A 16,239-nucleotide genomic window follows, 5' to 3' on the forward strand; every position below is an offset into this window, starting at 1 on the left:
GGGCTTTTTGTTTTACGAAAGAACACGTGACCACCTCTTTCGGTGGGCGTGTCCTTCCGTGGAGGGGGCGTGGGCAAGGCCGGTGCGCGGCCGTGAGTGGTTCACGGACCCTCGCGGGGACTCCACGGACGTGAACCGTCTCTCCCGTCCGTGGGATATGGGTTGTTTTTATTTCACTCTTTCTTTTCTACGTGGATACGTTTCCACACCTTAACGCCATTTCCTGTTTTTTTATTGTATTTGATTTAATTGTTTTTTTTTTTTTTTTTTTTACTTTTACCCGACCCGAGGCGCGAGCACCTGTCGCCTGTTTCCGGTTCGAGTTTCCCGGAAATGTACGTCTAAGCGGGATTATTGTTGTTTTATTTTCCTTTTTTTATTTTTTATTTCGTTATTTCTCCAGCGAGGATGAAGGTGACGGAGACTCTGGCTCTACTCTGCCTCGCCGGTGAGTGTGTGTGTGTGTGTGTGCATGTGCGTGTGCGTGTGTGTGTGTGTCGTGGTACCTTCACTGATCGAAGTACAGGTTGTTTTGAAATAAACATCTACTTTCACTAAGTACGAATCAGAGGTTTCAAGTAATAAGTTACTCTAGTAAAAGTAATTTTTTTTTTTTTAATTCTTTTTAAAATGTGACATTGCAAAACCTTTTTTTTTCTAAACCGGAAGTGAGGTGCACCTCCTCAATGGCATGCAGTATATCCGGTTGTGATTGTTTTTTTTTTTTTCTTTTTTTTAAAAAGCGGGCACCTCACTATACCCTGCGATTTGCAAGTAATCAGATTACACACAAGAGTACTTGTGTAACTGATGAACGTAAATGCGCAGTTTTGGGGCTTTTTTTTTTGAAAATGGAGGTAAAATGTTTATGCACAAAGGAGGAGGTGGGGGGGGGGGTGCGTTGCCATGACAACGCCCAATGTCAAGCCTTGGATTGACATGTTGTTGTTGTTCGCATCGAAACCCAATGCTAAGCTAGTCACACATGCATGCTTTTCTGGTGAACAAACACACACACACACACACACACCTTCTCGGCATGGAGCCAGATTTAAACTGGTCGAACGCAACAGTGACACACGTTCCGCAATCGAAACCATCAACCACATAGTCATGGGGATCAAATTAAAAATAGCTTCCCTTAGTTGAGAAACTCAGGGTTACTTCCCTGTAATCTGATTACTAGCACCATCTGTGTGTGTGTGTGTGTGTGTGTGGGGTGTCAGAGGTCGCCTTTTCTGCACTGGAAGTGAAACCACAGAATCCCGCTGCACATCTGGGCAGGGGGAAGGCCTCACCAGAGAAACTTGAATTGGGGATCGATGGCCGCCGTCCGGTCCGGGTGCGTCACGGCGGCGGCGACGGCGGCGTCCAAATATGTTGGCACGCTGGTGTGAGGAGAGAGAGGCGGAGCAGAATGCGGCCCGGTCGCATTCCCACCCCGAGAACCAATGAATCACGGCTGATTTCCCAACCCGCTGCTTCCTGCTGAGGCTTCCCCCGTCAGCCCGCAAGCATTCATCCATTCATGGAAGCGAGGCTTTACTCTGTTTGGATATCAGGGGCATCGGATCAATGTCCGTAACGGAAGGGCGAATCGTCCAATCACAGCGCAGATAGGCTCCTCTCGTCCAATCACAGCGCAGATAGGCTCCGCTGACCCTGAGAATGAATGAATGAATGAATGAATGAATGAATGAATGAATGAACGTGCGGACAGACGTGTAAGTGAACGCCTCGTCTCTTGACGCTAAAATCCATTTTGTTCAAATTTCCTTTGTGTTCCAGCCCGGATCTCCTTATTTTAGGCCTGGCCAAGTTCTTCATTCGCAAAAACAGAATGCAAAAATGTTCCCCAAATTTTATGTTCGTTATAAATGATTTAGAATTAGATAAAAAAATCCTTAAAACTTATGGAAAAATCCGAAAAACAAAAAATATACAGTTTGATGTCTGAGATTCCTTGTGAAGCACCAAGTTAAATACATGTCATATTCCCCTTCCAAGTTTTTTTTTTGTCTCTCTTTCTTTTTAATTTTATTTATCTATCTATTCATTTAATTATATTCTTTTACTTTCTTTTTCATCTAGCATTAAACATTTCTCACAGACCTTCAACACTGTTAACTTTTGATTACATACAGAAAGACTGTCTTTATGTCCTTTTCTTCCTTATCCACAGTTGTTTCATTGACATTCAGTTCTATCTTGCCATATTTATCTGAACATATGTATATTTGTTTGTGCTATTTGTGTGCAATAAAAACACAAAATAAATTATAATAATAATAATGACAATAACAATAATAATGATAGAAATAATAATAATAATAATAATAATATTCAGTCGTAGATTGATACCACCAAGGAGCTCTTTCCTACCTGAGGCTATTAGACTTTTTAATTCCTCTTCCTTCAGCTGAAGGGAATATTCAAATCTTTGTGCTGTTTAAGACCTTAAAACACTTTATAGCCTTGACTTTTGACACTTGATGGTTTTATTTGTATTTCTTATTCTCCCTCCTCCCTACTATTATCTAATATTGTTATGTTTTACTTGAAACTCTGACACAACAATTTCCTTCGGGATAAATAAAGTTGTTCTTATTCTTAATAATAATAATAATGATAATAACTTTTATTATCATTATAACTATTATTTAAAGTAAATACTGAAAAATATCTATTTTTTTGTTTTTTGTAAAAAAAAAAAAAAAAAAAAAAAAAATCCATCCGGAATCTCCTCCAATCAGTTCCTCCCGATCCCGATGGGTCTAATCATTAATGGAGCTCATTAATCAGTAACAGCAGTGTGTGTGTGTGTGTGTGTGTGTGTGTGTGTCCAATATCAGCAAACAAATGTTTGTTTTTTTCCTGTTTGAGCAGTGAATTCTTCACTGCGGTCCCACGATCACTGTCTGAACCCTCGCGTCGTCCCCATGAGGTCACATCTGGTAGAAGAAGGTTCCTCCATCTTCTCAGTGTGTTGTTCCGTCTCCACAGCGTCGGCGCGCTCCATCTTCATCGAGCCCCGGCAGCCCGGCGCCGCCGTTCGCTCGCTGGCCGAGCGCCTCACGCGGCTGCCGTGCCACTACCAGGAGGAGGACGGCGAGAAGGTGGTGCAGGTCACCTGGTTCAAGATGTTGCAGGACGGCGGGAAAGATCAGATCATCACCGCCCACTTCGAGAGCGGACAAACAGGTGACGGACGTTAGACTCCGCCTCCCTCCCCAATGTCAGCTGCGATTGGCCGTTATTCCTCACCTGTCTCGTGTCCAGATGTTGAAGGTGAACCGCATCTTTGCGAACGTTGTCCTTTCCTCCCCGCAGAGTTCGGGCGTTATTCGGGGCGGATGGCCTTCGAAAGCGGCCGTCCGACGGAGAACTCGGCGCTGGTCATCTCCAGCACCGAGCTGCGGGACGAGGGCGCCTACCTCTGCCGCATCTCCACCTTCCCCAACGGCGTCTTCGAGCGGAAAATCGCTCTCACCGTCTGGAGTGAGGCTCTTCTTCATCCTCCCATTTTTATTTTATTTTTTTATTATCAACTCTGTTTTTGCTTGTGAAGGTGTAATTCATATGTAATAACGCTGTAATAACAGTGTAATAACGCTGTAATAACAGTGTAATAACGCCGTAATCGGGCGGCGTTTCAGTCCAATGTGGAAAAACACCTTCTCCGATCCGCCAATATACATGACGACTTGGTCAGTGAGAGCTGTCAGCGTCGGAAAGTATTGATATGTTGATTGATCCGGGTATCGGCTTGCTTTTTTTTCACCTATTTGTGAGACTCCATTTGCTGATAAAATGAAATCAAGAAACCGAAAGCGCCGTTTTCCCTTGAAATTTACATGTAAAGCACTTCTGCAAACACGGACTCGCCTTTTGATGTCGCAGCCAAAATCCGACGTGTTTATCCTCCTGAGTGATATATGCTTATTACATGCTTATTACATGCTTATTACATGCTTTTTAAGCATATTTGACCCCGAGGAGCGGTTGAGCATTTTTGGGGGTGACGCTTTCGCTTGCAATCGTAAATCGGGGCTTCCCAAAGACAACCCTTGTTTGGGTTTTTTTTTAACTTAATGCCGGGTTAATGGCGAGCAAGGCTGCTCGCCGCTCGATTCGCGCCACGTGGTGGAGACGGGCGTGTTTTCAGCCCAAAGCACTAGTTTGCGTGATAATTGCGATAATAACCCAGAATTAGAAAGCGCGTCTTCCACCGCTAAGCCCCGAGGGCTTTTCTATCTCTGCGTGCGCTGGGAATTAACGGCTCCGTTCGCCCGCCGAAATGTCTGTTCGTTGTCGCGCTTGCAGTATTTCAGCGTTTTACACGTATCTATAATATCATATTACTAAACTGCCATTGTTATATTTTAAATATGCCACGTTATCAACCCGCCAGATTTAAACTCGTTCATTGTAACGTACCCAGCAGAAGCTCAACCTATTGCCTATTGATACGAATCTCCGAACGAATCACTTTGTGATTCACTGAAGAGGAAGGAGTCAAAAAAGATATTTTTTTTCTTGCACCTCTTGTTGGATATATGATATCCTTTCAACATGTCAACATAATAACATTCTCTTGGCTGCTTTTCGAGAATGTTCGTGTCGGTTTATGAAGAGTAGTGAAAAGAATGTTAAAATGTTGAAAGAACATTATATATCCAACAAGAGGTGGAATCAATCACATGATCATTCTCTTCTCTTTAAAAATAACATATTTGTTAACAAATATCTCCCATCGCTAACTGGGCAGCGGATGTGCGTGTGTGTTTTTATTTTCTAACTCCTTCCTGTTTAGTGAATCACAAAGTGATTCGTTCAGAGATTCGGTCAAAGGTTGAGATCGGGGCAAAAGGTTGCGCTTCTTCTGGGAACGTCACAAAGACCGTGTTTAAAGCTGGCGGGTTCATAACGTCGCATATTTAAAACGGAATAGTGACAGTTTAAGAATATAAAACTCAACGATTCACTGAAGAGGAGCCAAGGTTGCCGATCGTCCTGGAAGTTTCCGTGACTTCCCTGTGATCCTGTTCTTTTTTTTTTTTTTTTTTTTTTCCAGGTTTGCCCATTTCCTCCCTGGACCCCGAGGTCCTGGCGGAGGGGCAGTCCTTCCGGGTGGCCGCCACCTGCCGCGCCGTGGGCCGGCCGCCCCCCCGCCTCTCCTGGGACACCGACCTCCCGGGCCAAAGCCGCAACCGCTCCGGCGAAGGCGGCTCGGTGTCCAGCTCCTTCTCCCTGCACCCGCTGCGCAGCATGGACGGGAAGCGTCTGGACTGCCTGGTGTGGCACCCTGGACTGGACCAGCCGAGGAGGATCCGGAACCTGCTGGAGGTGCACTGTGAGTACGGTATACACTTGTTTTTTTCAGGGGGGTTACGTTCCAAAAAGAACCCGTGATAGGCAAAATCCGTGAAGTAGAAACCTTTCTTTTTGTTTTACAATCATCATACGATTCAATACTCTATTATACATTGTAATTTGTTTGCACGATGTCATTTTGGGTGGCGGTTAAATCACATTCCCATAAGCTAATCCGCTTGTTCAAGGCAGGAATGACGTGAAATACCACCGTCTTGTGAACGTTTCCGGTTATTGTGTTTTCGTCCAATAAGAGCGCCGATAATCGGAGGTCGGCTAACCCGTCGGGTTTTGTGTTAAAAATACAGTATAACCCTTGTTTTTCGCGGGGGTTACGTTCCGAAAAGAACCCGTGATAGGCAAAATCCGTGAAGTAGAAACCTTTATTTTGTTATTTACAGTTATCATACGATTAAATACTCTATTTTACATTGAAAAGAAAGAACAAACCATTTGACGGGCTCAATCATTTGTTTCAGAAATAAAAGTACTGTACTTTAAAAACGTTTTTTTGACAAATAACTTCTGTACTGGACTGTCAAATAATAATTTTAATCATCAATGTGAACAGAAGGCTTCAAATTGCGGAGATTAGCACCGCCCACCGCGAACCGATTAATTGGATTAAACGTGAGAAAATTAAAAATGATCATGAAAAAAATTGCGGACAGTTGCAACCCTTTTTGCATCCTTATTAAAACTTATCGCTGCTGTCGTCCTTATGTTTTTTTCTTCCTTCTTTATGGAACGAACGGAAGATTCATTCATTCCGTAATGCCGACCTACAGCCGCATAGCTTTTAGCTTCCCTTAGCATGTCCAGAAGTTTAACTTTATCTGCCATAGATAGCATCTTCCGCTAACTTTTGGGCCCTTTTGTCGCTCCAGAGCGTTTTGTCAACATTATGGGTTTTAGAGAAACTCGAAATCGCAAGAGCATTTGCACGTACGTCATGTAAATTTGTCAAGCCATTTTACGTACGTGTACATATTAAACTGCCATGTTATTGACGCACAGGTAGAGAAGAAGCGGAGTGACTTTTTAGCCAATCAGAATGCAGAACACAACGCACCATGCAAATCCGTAAAGTAGCGAAACCGTGAAAAGTAAACCGCGTTATAGTTAGGGATCACTGCGCAAGCACACACACACACACACACACACACATATATATTTCATCCATTCATCATCAACACGGCTTATCGCTCTCTTGGGTGAAGTGACGGGAACGAAGCTAAACATTAGCCGCTATCGGCAGGTTCCTGTCAGGTGTGAGTAATCGGGTCAACATACAGCTTTTGTCCATTCAGTGGAGGACGGCGACGGGCTCGCAGCCAATCATCTGCCTTCGTCTAACCCCTTATCTTCTGTCCCTCCGTCCATAAACCTTCTAGCTGGTTTTCAAGGTTCCATCTCCACCATGGCTGCTCCCTGCTTGGTCCTCCACACCTTCACGTTCACACTCTTTCATGGCACCTGACAATTTTCTCCACCTCTTCTCTATCCTCTCCATTGACCTTCAGAGGTGGAGATGGTGTTATCTGGAGGATCTCACACACACACACACACACACACATACACACAGGTCCAGGGTGTCGACAAAACAGAAGGGAATGGCTCTTATCGCCATGGCAACCCTCAGCCCATATGGGTTTCATGCCTAGCAGATGATGAGAATGTCCTTAAATTGTGCAGTTTCTCAATGGAGTTCTGCATTAGACTGGATTTAAGTGTGTGTGTGTGTGTGTGTGTGTGTGTGTGTGTGTGTGTGTGTGTGTGTGTGTGTGTCAGACCCCCCAGATGCCACCATCTCCACCTCTGCCAAGGAGTGGTTCGTGGGCCTGGAGGGGGCTGAGATGATGTGTGACGGTGGAGGAAACCCCAAGCCTCAGAACATCACCTGGACGTGGTAAGGCAACACACACACACACACAACGCACATATACGCACACACACACACACATGCATGCACACACACGCACATTCACACACAAGCACACACACACAAACCCAAGCACAGGCACACACTTGCACATACACATCCATGAGATACACATGCTTGCACACACACACACATGCACAAAAGTGCACACTTATGCAGATACACACACACACAGACCTGTACACACACATGCATGCCCACATGCACACACACACACGCAGATAAGAATCCGCGCACACAGATGCGCATACACATGCACAAATATGCACACACACACTCACACACATGCATGCACATCCACATACACACACGTGGAGGAAACCCCAAGCCTCAGAACATCACCTGGATGTGGTACAGCCACCACCACTGCCTGACACACACACACACACACACACACACACACACACACACACACACACACACACACACACACAAAGATGTGCCTGGTGTCCCGGTGTCGACTTCCACACGAGGGAGAAGCGAAGCCTTTTCACACGAGGGAGGGAAGGAGGAGGAAGAGCAGGAGACTCATGCTAAGCTCTTAATGGCGGCGCAGCGCCCGCTAAAACACAGGGTGTGTGTGCGATAATTAGAGACGCCTCGTGGACGAAAAAAAAAACACCGGCCGAGAGGCGCCGAACCGGCTAATTCTCGGAGCAAACGAAATTGATACAAGTGTTTTTCAAAACCCGATTTTATATTCAGGAGCTGATTTTTAATATTATTATTATTGTATCAATCATAGTGTTTACTCAGTAAAACGGGACAAGAGGAGCGACGGCACGCTGAGATTATCAGATATGATCAGAAGATCAGTGCCGTCGTCGGAGGGGAATGGACTACTTCCACACACACACACACAAACACACACACGTGCTTATTAATTCCACCCTCTAATTTGATCTAAACCGCAGAACAAGTGACAACTTGACCCCTGTCTTTTAGGGAAGGTTAAGCTAAAAAAAAAAAAAAACTACAATCCGCCATGTTTGTAGTTTTATTCTTCACTTTGTCCTGTTCCTGAGAGGCTGAGAGGATTTTTTTTTTTTTTTTTTTTTTTGGGGGGGGGGGGGGTGAAATCTGAGCCGACCCCCCCGAGTGAAACCGAGGGCGGGGGGGGGCGGAGGGGGAACATGACCCCTCTCAGCGGAGCTCATTAGAAACATCTATTCATGCCAAGCAAGAAACCAGGGGCGTGGAGGGTAACACACACACACACACACGTCTCACCAGACCCCCTTTTTTTTCTGGAATCTTCCCTCCCAGGAGGGGCGGGGCTCTGCCGGATGGCGCCCGGGCCGCCGGCGGGAAGCTCACCTTCGGGCGGGCCCTCAACTCCAACGACAGCGGCGTCTACCAATGCCTGGCGCGCAACGGCGTGGGAGCGGCCAGGACGGATTACCAGCTCAACATCGCAGGTGGAGAAAGGGATTATTTTATCTGAAGCGACGTCAGCGTGCAAGTATTTTATAGAGGAAGTTCAGGAATGTCAGAAATACTTCTGGGCGGTGCTGCCCCCCTGTGGGCGAGCAGCTAGGATAACTGTGTGTGTGTGTGTGTGTGTGTGATCCACGTAGAGAGGTCCACGCAAAACATCCAGTTGAACGACCGCCTGCTGATCATCATCTGCGCGTCCGCCGCCGCCGCCGCCGTCCTGATCCTGGTCGTCATCATCCTGCTGGTCAACCGCCACCACCGGCGGAAGAACAGGAAGCTGGAGATGCAGCTCAGCGAGAAGAGGTGAGCGGAGCGGAGTTGCGCGGAAGGGGGGGGGGTTCGTTGCCCGGGAAACGATCGGGGTTTCACAGTTTCACACCCGCGCTTTCCTCTGGAAGGGAGGAGATCGACACCTTGTCCAGACAGGCTTCCTTTAGGAGGCTCAACTCGGTCAGCACAGACCCCAGAGGACCGGTAAGCACACACACACACACACACACACACACACACACACACACACACACACACACACAAACATGTGCGCACATGTAAGCATGCACACACACGCAGACATGCAAACACACACACACACAAACAGGCATGCACATAAACACACACATGCATACACACAAGCACACACACACATGTGTGCACATGTATGCATGCACACACACGCACACACACGCACACACACATGCACACACACACACAAACAGGCATGCACATAAACACACACATGCATACACACAAGCACACACACACATACACACACACATGTGGCACATGTATGCATGCACACACATGCAGACACACACACGCACACACACACACACACACACATGCATGCACAAACATGTGCGCACATGTAAGCATGCACACACACGCACACATGCACACACACACACACAAACAGGCATGCACATAAACACACACATGCATACACACAAGCACACAGTCACATGTGGCACATGTATGCATGCACACACACGCACACATGCAGACACACACACACACACACACACACACATATGCATGCACACACACACATACACATGCGTGTATGCACACACACTCGTGTGCACACACATGCATACAAACACGCACACATGCACATACACACACACAAACACACACATGCAAACACATAAGCACACACACGCATACACACACACACACATGTGCGCACATGTATGCATGCACACACACGCACACATGGACACACAGGTGCACAAACACATGCATGTGCACACACACATGGACGTGTACGCACACACAGACACCCACACATGCACACACACACGTACACACACATGCACACAGACACAAACACACACACGCATACACAGAAGCACACACACACACACACATATGCGCACATGAACACACACACGCACATGTAAGCGCACACACAGACATGCACACATGTGCGCATGGACACACGTGCACACACAGACACGAACACACACAGGCATACACATTTGTGGGCACGCTCACATGCACACACACACACAACTGCACACATACACACACATGCGTGCGCACACACACACACGTCTGCACAAAGACACACAAACACACACATGCTCACACACGCGCACACACACACTCATGCAATTTCTCTATTGTGAGTCGCTTTGGATAAAAGTGTCTGCCAAATGCAATGTAATGTAACGCATACACACTCAGACAGACAAGCACACATACACACACCTACACACACATGCACACACAGACACAAATTCACATACACATACGCGCGTGCACACACGCACGCACATGGACACACACACACACACACACACACACACACACACACACACACCCCCACCCACGTGTACACACAGATACACACGGACACGCACCTGCACACACACACACACACACAGACACACACACTCACCTCAAATACACACAGTATTTGTGTATTTCCCCTTTCCCGTTGCAGACGGAGAACTCGTCCCTGCTGAGGCTGGACAGCCGCATGAAGAACAGCCAGGTGTCGCTGGTGAGCTCCTCGATGACGGCGTCCATCAGGGGTCAAAGTTCAGGGTCAGACAACAACAAAAATGGCGGGGGAGGAAACAAACTGCACTCACTAGCTAACGGCTACACACTCAATGCTACAATGTGTTGCTAAATGTAGCGTCCACTACTTGCTACTTCGCGGCTTAATTTAGCGACTTTTTAAAACCGGCTTTCCACAAATCTTCCGACCTCTCGCCCGTCCACGTTCCCGCCGCCGGCTGCACCGAATCCCCCAAATATGTCCCGCCTTCTAAAGACGCCGCGCTCGTAAGTCAAAGTTGAGTTATATAGCGCTTAAACTAGACGGCAACGGAGCTTCCGCGCGCTGTTTCCCGCGTTCCCCCGAAAGAGGCGGGATTCGAACCCCTTCCTTGTTGGTCGGAAGGGTGTGACGGTTGCGCCCCCACTTTGGCCGGCAGGAGCGGCCGGCGTTCAGGGGCAGCCAGTCCACGCTGTGCGAGAAATGGGGTCAGCTAGCGGGGACGGAGCTGGACGAGCTGGGGCGCCCCGTCATCTGGACCCACGTCGCGGACGGCGCCCACAAGGAGGACGCCAGGAGGAAAGTGGAATCCTACCTGGAGAGCAGCAGCATGTCAATGGTGAGCGTTGCCGCGGGAGACGGCGTAGGAGTAAGAGGCCATCAGTGCAAGGAGGCCGACCGTGCGTCTCTATGTGGCGCGGAAACGAGTGAATGGTCGCATGTCTGATGATGAAGGGTGAAGCTCGCCGTTCTTGTCTTAGTAATCTTTTCTGATGGGAGGTGGACTGATTTCTCGCCGTCCATCAGGACTCAGGTCTCCCTTCATCCCTGGTTCCCCTGAAGGTCCAGCCGGACGAGCGGGACGGACCCGAAGCGCCGGAGTCGGACGGCGCGTTAGAGATCCGAGCGGGACGAGAGCCGCCGCCGCCGCCGCCGCCTGAAGGCGAAGAAGACGACGACAACAGTTCGTACCGGCTCTCGGAGGCCCTGACCAACCACTTCTACTACAGCAACGGGCTCCTGAGGCCCCGGCCGCACTCCAACGCCATCCTGCTGCACCCCCAGGGACAAATCGTCTAGACCACGGAGCCCCGGCGCGGACGTGTTCGTCACAAAAACCTTCCTCGGGCTGCCGATTGTCTGGCGGGACGATAAACAAAAGGGGAAGCCGGACATGCCGCTTCCCTGGAGGACCAGATATTCCCGCTATTTCCTGTCGTCTCGGCCACCAGGGGGCGCCAGAGTCAGGAAGAGGCGGGGCTTTTCGTGAAAACGGTCGCCGCGGTGACTCGAGCGGAAGGCGGGCGTGATGGCGCCGCCACCGCACACACCTGTTTGTGTGTGTCTCTTCGGTTTTATCAATGAAACCGTTCAAACGCATTTTAAAGTTTTGTTTTTATTACATAAAAGAACATATTCAGTTACATGTAAAAAAAAAAAAAAAAAAAAAAAAAAGTTACTTCCTGCGTCCCCCCGGCCCGTTCAGCGTTCTCTTGATGGAAATGCCCCGGATGAGTTCAGGGTGGGAAAAAAAAAAAAAGAAAAACTGGGAAATGTTTTACTTTTCCCTTCGCGTTTCTGCTATCACTTTTAGGGACGTTCTGTCCTGACGACAACATGTGGAAAAACCACGATTTCCACTGGTGGAAGGTAGCTGGGAATCGGCATGACGTGAAACCTCATCGCAAATCTGAGAGGAAAATCCATCTCCGCAACCGTGACTCACAGACCCGGAGACCGATCGATCAATACGTATTGATTATTCTTGTTTTTTTTTTTTTTTAAAAACACATACATTTCCTGTGCGCCTTTTCGTTCAAAGTAATGGATGGAGACGCGTCTAGAAGACAAAACAGTTAGGGTTTCTCGGAAAAGTAGAGTTGAATGATGCAAAAAAAAAACAAAAAAAAAAAAACAGATCCGAATATGGATGGCGGCGAGGAGCTTACAGACGGATGTTGCATAGCTTTATATGTCCATCCTTCAACGTCTCCGTCCCCGGGGTTTGGGGTGCAGCAAGATCGTCTCGGGTCTCCTCCTGGGTTAAGGCGTTGGCTCGGGCCTTCTAGGTTCCCCGCTTGCCAATTTTCATCTTCTTTTTGTGTTTCCGTGTTCACGAACGTTCTCCTCGAACCGGCAGGATTTGCGAGAAGAGACAAAAAAAAGGTCTTTTCTCCCGACGTTCGGGTCCCGACAGTTACCGCGCTCCCGACGATAAGCCCCGTTAAGTCGGACGCGTCGCGGTTTTGGAAAATTCTTCCGATGTCTGGGTGTGACGGTGATCGCCGATCCCGCCGTCTACGCCGGACGCTTTAGGAGAAAACAACAAGAAAAGCACAGTACAATCAGTCAGCTACATTTCAGCACAAACAGCCGTGGTTTGACCGTGGTAGCGGAATCTTCCCCCTCGGCTCGCCCGAGGAGACGGACACGGCGGTCAGCCGGAGCTCTGCGCCAAGCCCTCCCTGTGAGTCCGCTGGTGGGTGCGGAGGTTGCTGCGCTGCGAGAAGCACTTGCCGCACGTCTCGCAGGTGTACGGCTTCTCGCCGGTGTGGATCCGCTGGTGTATCTCCAGGTGGCTGATGCGGTCGAAGCTCTTGCCGCAGAACGGGCAGATGTACCACTTCTCCCTGATGCGGCGGCCGGCGATGGCTTTGTGCAGCTCGGGGTCGTTCAGGAGGAAGATCCCGTTGTCCGGGTCGAACGGCGACGCGCTCTTGGTCTGCAGCCGTTTGTCCGAGAGGATCCTGATGGAGACTCCTCTCTCAGAGACGTCGTTTGTCGCCCGGGGCGGCGGAGTCGGGTGAGCTTCCCCGAAAGACACGGGCGCCCTCGCTTGGCCCGGCGTCCCTTGCCCGTTGCTCCTCGCGAACCCGTCTGGGAACGCCGGCTCGGCGGAATGATCCAGAATGTCTAGGGCGTTTTGGATGAGGAGGATTTCCGAGTCCAGGGTCTGCGACAGCCGCTTCGGCTCGAACGTGCACTCGTCGTCGTCGGTGTCGCTGTCGCCCAGGGAGACGGACGACCAGCGGTGGCTCCCCGTTTCCTCTGCGGCGTCGCGGCGCAGAGCCACGCCGTGACGAGCCGCTCCGTCATTCCCGACGTATTCCGTGTCCATTATCTGCTCCACGATCTGAACGTCGTCCTCGTCCTCCAGTTTGACAATCAGGTCTTCGCCGCACCTGCTGTCGCTGTCGCAGTGGTCCGACACTCTCTCTTCCATCGGAGGAGTTGGCGTTCTGCGGCCGACGGCGGAGTCCACCCTTTCCCCGGCGCTGTGCTCGGTCGCCAACGTCTGCACCGAGTCGATAACTGGACCTGCAATGTGAAGAAGCGGACGTTAACTCAAAAATCACAGGAATCTGGACATCCGGAGGAGAAAATGGAGATGTTGGGGGTCTGAGGAGCAGCGAGTCCATCAGGAAGGGCGGTGCGTGTTCTGGGGATATAAGCCGGATTGAGAGGGTTTGGATGTGGACAGAGGAGGGACGGTGAGGATCTGGGTAGAAGGATGCCAAGGTTGGAGTTGCCATGCAGGAGAGGGTTTATGGAGAGCGGTAAGAAAAAGAAGTTAGTTGGTGTTAGAGAAGAGGGTTTGATGGCTGTGGAGAGCCCTGATGGGAGCAGCCCGAAGGAGATCCTTTTAAGCAAAACGCATTCTGTGATCGGAAAAGAAGAATCCCATTTGAATCTCCCCTGATGGGGATTTGACAAGTTGTTAAGAGGACAAGAAACCTCGAGCAATCGTTAACGCTTTGGTTTCGAATCCCGAACTGAATCACCGGCTCGAAAATCCAATCGTTCACTTTTACACTCCCGGTGTTTACCTTCGCCATCGGGCGGCGACGGGTTTTCGGGTCGCTCCTTCCTGGAGGACGAGGGTAGATTCAGGGCCGCCAACCGTTCGCTTTCCAGCAGCAACACCTTCCTGTTGAGGGCTTCGATTTCTTTCTCCCTCCGCCGAAGCTCACACTGGACCAGAGTGAAACCGTCCTCCCACAGCTTGCTGATTTCCAACACGGCTGCTTTAGCTAGCATCTCCATGATGGATGCTAGTTTGCTCTGGAAAGCGACGCAGTTAGCCATGTCGCCCGCACGCTTAGCGTCTTAAAAAAAAAAGCCAACAACGAAAGCAATGATAAACACAACCAAGTTGAGGACTTTAAACGCGGAGCTGGCAGAGCAGGACGTGTAATTTCCCCGGAGAGCTTCACATAACAGTGGCAGTTTGTCCCAGAAAAACATGGACGGACACAATAGCAACAGGAAATACACTGTGTCACGTGATTAAACTACGGCATCCGCGTTGGGACAAAATTCATCAAAAACGCAACGCGTTTTCCACCGGATGATGAAAAAGGTGCTGAAATGTGACTTATTTTGAATCAAATAACTGATTGTTCTTAGAGAAAAAAAGGTGTGGAAACATCTTTATTTTCCCCCTCACAACCAAAACAAAACAAGCATTTTAGGCTGCGTGCTTTAGTGTATTCAAGTCCACTGAGAAGTTGTTTTTTTAGCCATATTTTGGTCATTTGTATGCACGTTATCTATTCATGGATGCTGCTTTGTTTTTATTTACTAATTTGAAAGTGCAAAATAATTTTGCTTGGTCAAGATTTTCAGGAGGTTCAAGATTTTCCCTTTACAGTGAAATTCATACTTTGCTGTCCGCAGTGCATTTGGATATGTGCTGATAGAAAGAGTGTAAACATTATTAAAAATATGATTATTAATATGAATGAGAACATTGCAATAGAACAGTGGCAGTTTAAGTGCGGGTGCAAGGATGAGTGCAATTTAAGTGGCAGAAGACTTTACATGAGTAAGAATCAGCTGTTTAAGTGTTGGAAAAGATTTTTTATATCAAGAGCAGATTTAAAAAGACTATGAAATGACTAGAAAATGTATATTTGCACATAAAATAAGCTTTCTTTTGAAATTTAATGACAACTAATTGAAATAATAAGCACAATTAGCTCACAGAAATACTGGAAGTGTTTTTTTTTTTTGATTCAATAAGTCATTGCAATTTAAATATAGATTTTGCCCTTATTATTTCTGCCCTGTGGGAAGAAATCTTTGAGTCTTGCAGTATTTTCTATATTTATCCACTAGATGAGGCTCTAAGTTTATGATTGCAAGTAAACTCCCCTGGCAGGGGAAAGCCTACTTGATCCATTTAATCCCTGGGTCTTTGTAGTTCCTCATAAATGTTGCAGGTTTTCTTTTAATCGGCTACCATCTGTTAATGTCATTTTCTTGCACAGACATAATGGGCGATGATAAAAGAGACAATGCTTGTCGAGTTTTCCTTGTCATCTCTTGTTTCCAATTTGATGCACATCAAGGCGCTGTGAGAGCCAGTGACGACGGCGGGCCCTACAAATGTGGTGTTCGTGGCCATGTTTTATGGCTCGGACTCCTTTGGAGAGAAGGTTTGCACCAGACCAGTGAAAAAAATAGACATTTTCAAAGCAGC

General features: G+C 48.2%; 2 protein-coding genes across 5 annotated transcripts; one reads left to right on the top strand and one right to left on the bottom strand.

Annotated features, from left to right (window-relative positions):
- The first annotated feature begins 103 nt into the window (after positions 1-103).
- Positions 104-12,137, top strand: nectin4b (nectin cell adhesion molecule 4b). Of its 4 annotated transcripts, none has more exons than XM_086153244.1 (11): positions 104-448; positions 3,004-3,201; positions 3,331-3,498; positions 5,075-5,353; positions 7,165-7,282; positions 8,582-8,733; positions 8,893-9,055; positions 9,151-9,226; positions 10,698-10,757; positions 11,197-11,376; positions 11,565-12,137. In XM_086153244.1, the coding sequence occupies exons 1-11, from the start codon at positions 409-411 to the stop codon at positions 11,835-11,837; spliced, it is 1,707 nt and encodes a 568-aa protein (XP_086009370.1). In that variant the 5' UTR covers positions 104-408; the 3' UTR covers positions 11,838-12,137. The 4 variants fall into 4 exon arrangements, with proteins under 4 accessions (XP_086009370.1, XP_086009371.1, XP_086009372.1 ...); XM_086153245.1 differs by having other exon boundaries at positions 11,601-12,137; XM_086153246.1 differs by lacking the exon at positions 11,197-11,376.
- A 394-nt stretch (positions 12,138-12,531) lies between these two features.
- On the bottom strand, positions 12,532-14,982 carry LOC147230097 (uncharacterized). The gene is made up of 2 exons (XM_086153251.1): positions 14,585-14,982; positions 12,532-14,075 (listed from the first exon to the last, which is right to left on the bottom strand). Exons 1-2 carry the CDS (start codon positions 14,841-14,843, stop codon positions 13,195-13,197), a joined length of 1,140 nt encoding a protein of 379 aa, XP_086009377.1. The 5' UTR covers positions 14,844-14,982; the 3' UTR covers positions 12,532-13,194.
- Positions 14,983-16,239: the final 1,257 nt, after the last annotated feature.

Source organism: Fistularia commersonii, chromosome 10, assembly GCF_037954325.1.
Source record: "Fistularia commersonii isolate RoL2024-O1a breed Wild chromosome 10, RoL_Fcom_v1.0, whole genome shotgun sequence".
In the NCBI taxonomy this organism is placed as follows: Eukaryota; Metazoa; Chordata; class Actinopteri; order Syngnathiformes; family Fistulariidae; genus Fistularia; species Fistularia commersonii.